General features: G+C 55.9%; 1 protein-coding gene across 2 annotated transcripts; it reads left to right on the forward strand.

The window, feature by feature from the left end:
- Positions 1-279: 279 nt before the first annotated feature.
- FHL3 (four and a half LIM domains 3) lies at positions 280-7974 on the forward strand. Of its 2 annotated transcripts, none has more exons than XM_081306604.1 (6): positions 280-454; positions 4946-5121; positions 5230-5404; positions 6654-6823; positions 6912-7107; positions 7207-7974. In XM_081306604.1, exons 2-6 carry the CDS (start codon positions 4966-4968, stop codon positions 7359-7361), a joined length of 852 nt encoding a protein of 283 aa, XP_081162730.1. In that variant the 5' UTR covers positions 280-454; positions 4946-4965; the 3' UTR covers positions 7362-7974. The 2 variants fall into 2 exon arrangements, with proteins under 2 accessions (XP_081162730.1, XP_081162729.1); XM_081306603.1 differs by having other exon boundaries at positions 282-516.
- Positions 7975-8986: the final 1012 nt, after the last annotated feature.

Raw genomic sequence — 8986 nt, forward strand, 5'->3', positions numbered from 1 at the left:
TGTAGTTAATTCCTGGGGGTGAACTTGGGGGCAAGTGAGGGGCGAACACAAGGAGGCGTAAGGGCTCCTAGTCCCCAAATGCATCCCGATTTGCACCCCTTGCCTGGGGTGGAATACCGCAGCCTCCCGCAGCCGCAGGGGTCGCGGCGCAGAGCCGGAGGGCAGCGGAGGCTGCAGGGAGGGGCGGGGCGCGGTGGGGCGGGGTCCGGGCTGCGGGGCCGGCTAGAGAGCCAGGTTGGGCCGGGCCGCCGGGGCTAGGGCGGCCGGGGCTGGCTGCGCGGCGGGGGCGGGGTCTGGCCCAGCGGCGGGCTGGGGGCCGGGGGCGGGCTCCGGCGGGGCGGGCCCGCGCGCACTTCCTCGGGAGGCCTGGGGCCGCGCGCCCACTCGCCCACACAGTCGGTCGCAGCCGGCAACCTCGCCGCGCTCGCTCGGCCGCGTTCGGCCCGGCCAGCAGGTAGGAGCTGCTGAGGGACGCCGGCCCCCGGTCCCATCTGCGCCGCGTGCGCCCGCTTCGAGGTGAGCGCCCCACCTACCCGGCTCCCAGCCCCAGCTGCCGGCCCCCGTACTCCGCCCGCGGGGGCTGAGGACTACTGGCCCGCTGCCCCTGCCCCTGCCCTGCCAGGTGCGACCGCGGGCACCATGGACGCTCCGAGCCCTGGAGAGCACCCACTGGGACTGCACGGCTCCGGCCGGGGACCACTGCGAGAGTGGGGCGGGGGAGGGGGCCAAGTTTGAAGTAGAAAAGCCATGGAGAGACCGGGGAGGGGGAGGATTAGAGAAACTGAGGCTCCCAGAAAGCCTGCTGGGGCGAGAGACGACTGAGACCGGGACAGGCTAGAGACCATTGAAACAAGGGCAGAGACTGGACATACAGAGTTGCCCATCGACCGACCTGAGGCATGGGGCAGACCTGGATTTTGTGCAGCATTTTAAGAAAAAGTATGCATATGGCCCCTGTGAACACATAGCTAGGGCCCCTGCCAGGGCCTTGGAGGCTGAAGTTTTGCTACTTTCCTGCTAAATCCGCCGCTCAGATCTGCAGAGACTGGAGAAAGAGACACTCAGGCATGCAGAGATGCTAAGAGACAGAGATTTGGGTGCAGAGACTGAGAAATGGAGGTGGTGGTGACTAAGACTCTCAGCCCATTAGAGACGCTGAAAGGCTAAGCAAGACTTGGGTGTACAGGAGACAGAGATCCAGGTAGTGGAGGCCCCACTGGGAGAGAGCCGGTCAGAGATACAGAGTTATGTATCTGTATCAAACATAAAGAGACCAGCCTAAGTGTGCCTGACACAAAGATGTTGAGTGGAGCCAAGCTAGGCACAGAGACTGAAAGTTACTGGAGGTGGAGAGACCTGGGTGCACTGACAGTTCCAAGACAGACCCTGAGAGATCCAGGCCTTTAAGAGTGGGAGACAAGGCTGTGGGGAAAAGAGACTCAGCTAACCAATCCCCCATGAGGCAGAGGACCTAAGTCAGTAAGACCAAGATCAAGAAGTAGCCTCATGCATGCACACAGCCACCAAGACAGCCTCAGCTTATTTTTAAACTCTAATCTTGGAAGAGCTGCTTCAGCCCTGGGGGACCCAGGGTGAATGAACTGTTCCTCTCCTGTCCCCAGAGCAGCTGCCGGATCCTATTCCCACCCCCTTTCCCCTAAACTGCTTTGACTTCCAGGCCCTGTAGGGGAGGAAGGGGGAGAGCAGTTTGGGGTTGGTGCCTGGGTACAGGGGTGGGGGTGGGAGGACTTTAGTTTTTCCCCTAAGTCTCCTGTCAACTCCTGGGAGTTGGGGGAGGAATCTATTCTGATTCTGACTCACAACTGTGGGGCCTGGCCAGGGTCCTCCTGGACAGTGAGGAGGGGGGACAAAAGGGTTGAGCAGTTGGCATGGCTAATTGGAAAGGCTTCTGGTTATCTTCCAATCACAGGGCTGGCAGCTGAGCAGGAGAGCCAGGCTTTGGTATATATCCCTTGTCTTTAAAAGCTGACCACCCCCTCCACTCATTACCAAACATTTCTAGAGAAGGAAGAGGAAAGGGCTCCAGGCTGGATGGAGGAGACCTGAGATCTGATACCTGAGCAATCTTGGCCATGCCCCGCCCTGTCTCTGGCCTCCTTGTGCTCCACTATAAAGTAGAAGCGATATTCTGTTCTGCTTGTCTTTTGTGGGAGCTAATGAGGTGATGGTGGGAATGTACCTTGTGGAGCGGCAGAGTAACAGACAGGTGTGTACACCTGTGTACCTGCATAAGCAGTCTTACAGTTATGCTCACTGGAGTCGCGCTGATGGCTGGTCTTGGTGGTCACCTCAGTGAGATCCACGAGGCTGGGACCTCCTATACTCTGTGGGCCTACACAGGGAATGCCCAGGTCACATCCCAGACTAGTTCCCTGACCTAGGCCTGCATGAGGCCTTCTGTCTGACCACAGTACAAGTGAGGGGCTCATAGTAAAAATGCAAACAGCTGCCATTCGCTGGGGACTTATCTACCAAGTGCTCTCCAAAGATCATCACATGTAAGCCTGATGACAATCCTAGGAGGGAGGGAGTAGCATTATCTCATTTAACTAGATGGCCAAAGAGACTCCAGGCACTTAAGTGACTTGCCCAAGGTCACAGTATTCAAATCCCAGGCTTTTATTTAATAGCTCAAGCCTCTATACACTGTACACCAGCCGTTCTAAACTGCGTATGGTATGTGTGTCTAGGTCAGGTGGAGGGATGTGTGTGTTGGTGGATTAAGGGTTGAGAGCCATCCTGCAGATCCAGCAGTCTCCCCTGAACCTTATTCCCTTAGCAGCCAGGAAGGAATACAGGACTGGCTTCCCGCTCTCTTTCAGCCCCCCAGCCTTGCCAGGGAAAGGGGGAGGGAGCAGGATGGGCAGAGACAGGTGGGTCTTGATGGTGCCCTTCACTGTGTCCTCACCAGAGCCCAGCTGGAAAGACCAAGAGAATGGGGGATTCTGGGAAGGAATAAGCCACACCCATACCCTATTTGGGGTTCCCCTGTCTCAGAGGTGACTGACTCCCAGGGGCGGATCCAGGGCTAGCCTGGGCCTGGAAAGGTGGTTGCTGCTGCCAGCCTTGCCAGGAAGGAAGGAAAGGGCCCAGGGTACTCCCTGAGGGACGCTGGGCCACATACCACCTGCGTGGCCCCCTGCTGCCCAGTGGCTGACAGCCCAGGCAATCCTTATATGCCAGGCCAAAGTGGCAGGGAGGGACTGAGGAGTGGCAACCTCCACCCTACAGCATAGCTCCTACCTCAGGAGTCCCACTGTGAAGATCCCAGCTCTGGTGGCCTTCAGGCCTCGCCTGGAAAGTGAGCTGGGTGTTCTTTGCTGTATGGAAGGGAAGTTTCAAACACAAGCCCCAGAGGAGTCAGGGCCTTCAGGCCTGGGGCATTTACTGGCGCCTGAAGTCTGAACTCCAAGCCAGAGCCACACTGTGGGTGAGAATTTCCCACTGGGGTGGCTGAGAAAAGGGCTTTTCCTTCAACTTGAGCCAGAACTGCCAGTCCATAGTGTCTCCTGGGGAAGAGAAGGGGGTTGGTGGGTCCCTTTGTAGTCTCTTAACTTCCCCAGAGGTTTATCTGCAGCTGTGAGAACATCTCCTTCCCATAGGTCCTGGTGGTTCCTCTCCACCACCTGTAATCCCAGCCCCTAGAGAGCAGGCCTCCTGGTGGAGGAGGCCAGGGGTAGCGAGTTCTGACTTTGGGCTGGAGACTGGCTGCGGAACGAAGGGACTGGGAACCCCACTTCCCAACCGCCCCCCCACTCCCCATGCTCCTGTTCCAGAGGCAGCTGTGTGGATGACCTCATCCCACAAACATGCTTTGTTCCTGAGAAAATGGAAAGTGTCTGAGGTTTGGTTGGGGGGCTGGGTGTCTACAGCAGCGGCTCTCAGGGTTCCCCTGGTCTTATTCCCCACCCAAGAGGGGGTCTGACAGAGGAGAAAGGTCTCCACTGGCTCCTGCCCTCACCCTCTTCTCCCCCACCTCTACCCTAAGACTCAAACTCAAGGTGGGAAAAGGCTGTCTGTGTGGAGGGGAGAGGATCATGAAGGGGGAGCAGATCTTGGGGCCTTGAAGAGAGGTGCCTGGCAGGAAGTAGCACGGGGCCCGCCGTGGTATGTCTCAGTTCCCCTCTGCTTCCTCATCCATCTCATTTTCCTTTTTCTCCCTTTTGCTGGCAAATCTGACATCTGGCCCTCGGTGCTGCCACAGCTGTTGCAGATGTTTGCAGCCAAGGCTGCCCAAGCTGGTGTGACCTGAGACACAGCAGGGGTGGAGGGGGGTAAGGGCAGAGTGTCCAGCTGGGGAAGCTCAGCTGAGTCCAGCTTGCAGGATTTCCTTCCTGCTTACACCCTAGACTGAGCCTCTCAAGTTCTTACTGCTTGGCTGATTCTGCTGGGGAGAGGAGGACGCCAGCCTCTACCATTCATCTGTCCAGCCTCCCTCTAGCATTCCATTGTTTCCTGGATGGGGGAGGGGGGGCAGAACAACCCCAAGCTCCCCAGTTCAGAGCTCTAGTAAAGTTTCCTTTATCTACTAGAGTCCTTTTCTGGAAGTCAGGAGGTGACTGCTGCCCCCTGCTCCTGCCACCCTGGGGACAGTAGGGACACACTGGAGGCTACACTCAGTCTGGGGCAGGAAATGAGTCACTGACCCAGGAAAAGCCCCCTCCCCCTAGATCTGCCAGGGCCTAGATAAGAAAACAACTTCTGCTTCCTGGTTTTTTCCTGACCTCTTCCCACCCCCACAGTCAAATACAGAAATAAAAATGCGAAACTCCTAGGTTCCCAGAAGCACCCCTTTCCCCATCCCTACCTGCTCTGTGTGGCATTTCCTATGCTTGGTCTCTGTTTTTGAATGAAAAGAGTTTGTGCCAAGGGCTAAGCTAGGGCTCCTCTAGGTGACCCCTGCTCCACCTTGTGTTCCCAACAGGGCTCACACACATCACCACCATGAGCGAGGCATTTGACTGTGCGAAATGCAGTGAGTCCCTGTATGGCCGCAAGTACATCCAGACAGACAGTGGCCCCTACTGCGTGCCCTGCTATGACAACACCTTTGCCAACACCTGTGCTGAATGCCAGCAGCTTATCGGGCATGACTCAAGGGTAAGGACCAGACTAGGCCTGGCAGGAGTTGGGTGGAGGCTGGTGGGAGGAGGCAAAGGATGGATCCACCAGGCTTGGGGACCAGTGCCCCTGTTGTGCTCCCCACAGGAGCTGTTCTATGAGGATCGCCACTTCCACGAGGGCTGCTTCCGCTGCTGTCGCTGCCAGCGCTCTCTAGCTGATGAGCCCTTCACCTGCCAGGACAGCGAGCTGCTCTGCAATGACTGTTACTGCAGTGCCTTCTCTTCACAGTGCTCTGCCTGTGGGGAAACTGTCATGCCTGGTATGTCCCCATCGGCTCATCCTGTCTGGAAACTGGAGTGCCTGGCATCTGGGTAGTCTTTGTACATCCTATCTGATACACACACACAGACTTGACATTGGTAGAGACCTTCACACACAGCTCATTCCTAGAAACTTAGTGTGTGCAGGATCTCTTGTGCCTGAACACTCTGTGCCTGAAGCTTACTGTGCACAGGGATCAGCATCTCTGTGGCTGCACATAAAAACTTGGCAGGTGCAGAAACTGACCAGATTGGTACCTTCCTAAGGGTTCAGTGTGGGCTGGACCATTAAGCCTTACACCTGGGGTAGTATCATGTTCGAACAGACTTGACATGCTTAATACACACCTGGGGGTTTAGCATGTATGAAGACCTGCATGTTTGGTATATATAGGAGCGAAAGATGTGTGAGACTATCATGCCTGGTGCATCAGGGCTTAGTGTGTGCAAGGATTAACATGTATGGGGACCTGCATGCTTAATAGCTGTGTGATGACTCAGCATGTGTGGAGAATGGCATGCCTAGAATTTACAAGGACTTAGTATGTACTGAATCCATCATATCCAGGGCATGAGAACTTCGTGTAAGCAAAAATTTGCTTTCCTAGCATTTGTGGGCTCTTGTGTGCATGTTAAACTATCTCTTCTGGTGTATGAGGGTTTAGCATATGCCAAGACAACATGCCTATTATGTGGAGGTTTGATGTGTGTTAAGATAGTTATCTGAAACATAAAAAGGATTAATACATGCCCCAAACCTTATTTATTTATCTATCTATCTATCTATTATTTATTTATTTATTTATTGGTGCTGGAGATTGAGCCCAAGGGTGCTTTAACACTGAGCTACATCCCTAGTCGTTTTTATTTTGAGACAGAGTCTTGCTGAGCTGCTAAGAGGCTCACTAAGTTGCTGAGGCTGACCTTGAACTTGGCAGTCCTCATGCCTCAGCCTCCTGAGCATTGGGATTATAAGCATGTACCACTGCTCCTGGCACCAAAACACTTTTGACCAGTTTTGGAGGCCTAGTACATACTGAACTATCATATCCGGTGTTTGGAGAGAGGTTAGCATGTGCAATATACATTATGCATAGTGGAAGTCTTGCTGCATGTTCCTGGACACCACCCTACTAAAGCCATGGGAGCAGTGAGTACATTCTGGTGGGGGCAAGCGGGTTGTGGAGCAGAGATTGAACCTCAGGAGCTTGAAACATAGCCTCTGAGTGGGACTCCTGTTCCCCACAGGGTCCCGGAAGCTGGAGTATGGAGGCCAGACGTGGCATGAGCACTGTTTCCTGTGCAGCGGCTGTGAGCAGCCACTGGGATCTCGTTCCTTTGTGCCCGACAAGGATGCTCACTACTGCGTGCCCTGCTATGAGAACAAGTTTGCTCCTCGCTGTGCCCGTTGCAGCAAGGTGGGGGCTGTGCCAGTGGGCTAGGGGTAAGACCTGTTGTGGGGTGGGAATTCCTACTCCCCCCCGCTGAAGGATGCTGCCCCCACAGACGCTGACCCAGGGTGGAGTGACTTACCGTGATCAGCCCTGGCATCGAGAATGCTTGGTCTGCACTGGGTGCCAGACACCCCTGGCCGGGCAGCAGTTCACCTCTCGGGATGACGATCCCTACTGTGTGACCTGTTTTGGAGAACTCTTTGCACCTAAGTGCAGCAGCTGCAAACGCCCCATCACCGGTGGGACAGGTGGGTAGAGTGCAGGCAAGGGCGTGGATGTGGTACTGGGTGAGGCTGAGGGGCAGGACTGCCCCAGATCAGCAGAGCTAACCTCCAGCCTCCCTGCAGGACTCGGTGGAGGCAAGTATGTGTCCTTTGAAGACCGACACTGGCACCACAGCTGCTTCTCCTGTGCCCGCTGCTCCACTTCCCTGGTGGGCCAAGGCTTCGTGCCGGATGGAGACCAAGTTCTGTGTCAAGGCTGCAGCCAGGCAGGGTCCTAAGCCAAGGCTCCTGGGCCTGGGCTTTCCCGAACCAGGGCTCCAGGACTTTGGCTCCTTTTCTGAACCACTTAAGACCCAGCCCCCCACCCCCAGAATGGGGTTTCCCCTGGGCTCCAGGATTCAGTCTCCTTACTGGTACTCCTTGACCCAGGCCCACGAATCTGGGCTCTTATGGAGCCTCTGTGATTCAAGCCCGCTTTCCAAATTTGGAGTCCAGAACTGGGCCCTCTCCCCTAAAATCAGGGTTCCCAGACCAAGATCCTTTCCCAAACCAGGGCTTTAGACTCCAGCCTTCCAAACCTGGACTCTGGGCCTAGGCCTCCATAAATCAAGACTTCTCTACATAGATTTTAGGTCTCCTACAGGTGCCAAAGAAGTCCTCAAAAGTAGACTACTCGGGCTGACCCCACCTCCATCCTACCCCTTTCCCTAGGGCTCCCACTATGGGGGCAGATCAGATAACTGGTTAGAGGGTCTTAAGGTACTGAGTACTTCCCAGCCCGTGTCCACGAAGCATGTTCCCATTTTATTTTAGCTCATTTTGCCCAGAGATGGGCAGAGGGGGATTTGGCTCACCCCCCTTCCAGATTCTGCAATAAAGCAGTGTGTGGAAGCACAGGCCTCAGTGTGTTTGTCTGGGAATAAGAGGGTAAAGGAAGTTTCCTTTGCAGACTAAAGCTCTTTTAGACTTCTTGAGGGGGATGTCTGGGGGCAGGCCATGGAGAGGGAAGTCTCCCCAGGAAGGGGATCCCCGCTCAGCTACCGCCCCTCTCTGACCTGCCTCCTCCCCCGCTGCTGCTGCTGCGGGGGTTTTTTTGTGTGAAGAAGGGAGGGATTCGGGGAGATCCCAGACGGCAGTGGGATGGATTTCTTAGTTTGGTACACATCGCCCCCTCCACTAACCCTAACAATCCTGCATAAATCCTGCAATACGAGCACCAGGTCCTGGTCCCCAGTCTGGCCCAGACCCTCAACCCCCTTCCCCCTCTTCCCAAGGATTAGCGGGGGCGGCCCGGGAACGCTCTCGGCCGCACGTTTTTTGCCAAAAAAGGCAAGGATGCAGCTGCACGCGCCGCGGGAACATCTGGATCCGATTCCCAGTATGAATGGGTCATGGCCCCGCCCCTTGCCCCCCCCCAACCCCCGTGATTCAAGGGAGGAGGCGGGAATGAGCGACAGGGGCTGTCCCCCGAAGTGGGGAGATGGGGCGGGGCGCTGCTCTGCTCGCCTGGCGTCTGGACGCCCCAGCTCCAATCCCAGCGGTGGCTGGCCGAGTTGGGCAGTCTGGCTGCCCGAGGCAGGTACGCGCCCAGGTCTAGCCTGAAGCCTCCCGGGGTGGAGACCCTGGACCCTGCGGGGAGAGGCCCGGTCGGCCCGCGGAAACCGTGTGATTGTTTAAATGTAGTGTAATGCGGCGGACGTTAGTTACTACGTGCATTCCACAGAGGTGGAGATGGTTCCCAGAGTGACTCGTCTAAAGTCACACAGGTACTCCCCAGAGAGCCGGGATTCTAGTCCGCTTTACACTGTTTCCCGGGCCCAGTTAGAGTCAGTTCAACAAATCTTTATGAATGCCGAACGCCTGTTTGTAATTAATAATTGTAGTCTTTACTTTTTTTGTTTCT

Source organism: Spermophilus citellus (genome assembly GCF_964194105.1).
Source record: "Spermophilus citellus genome assembly, chromosome: 9".
Taxonomy (NCBI): domain Eukaryota; kingdom Metazoa; phylum Chordata; class Mammalia; order Rodentia; family Sciuridae; genus Spermophilus; species Spermophilus citellus.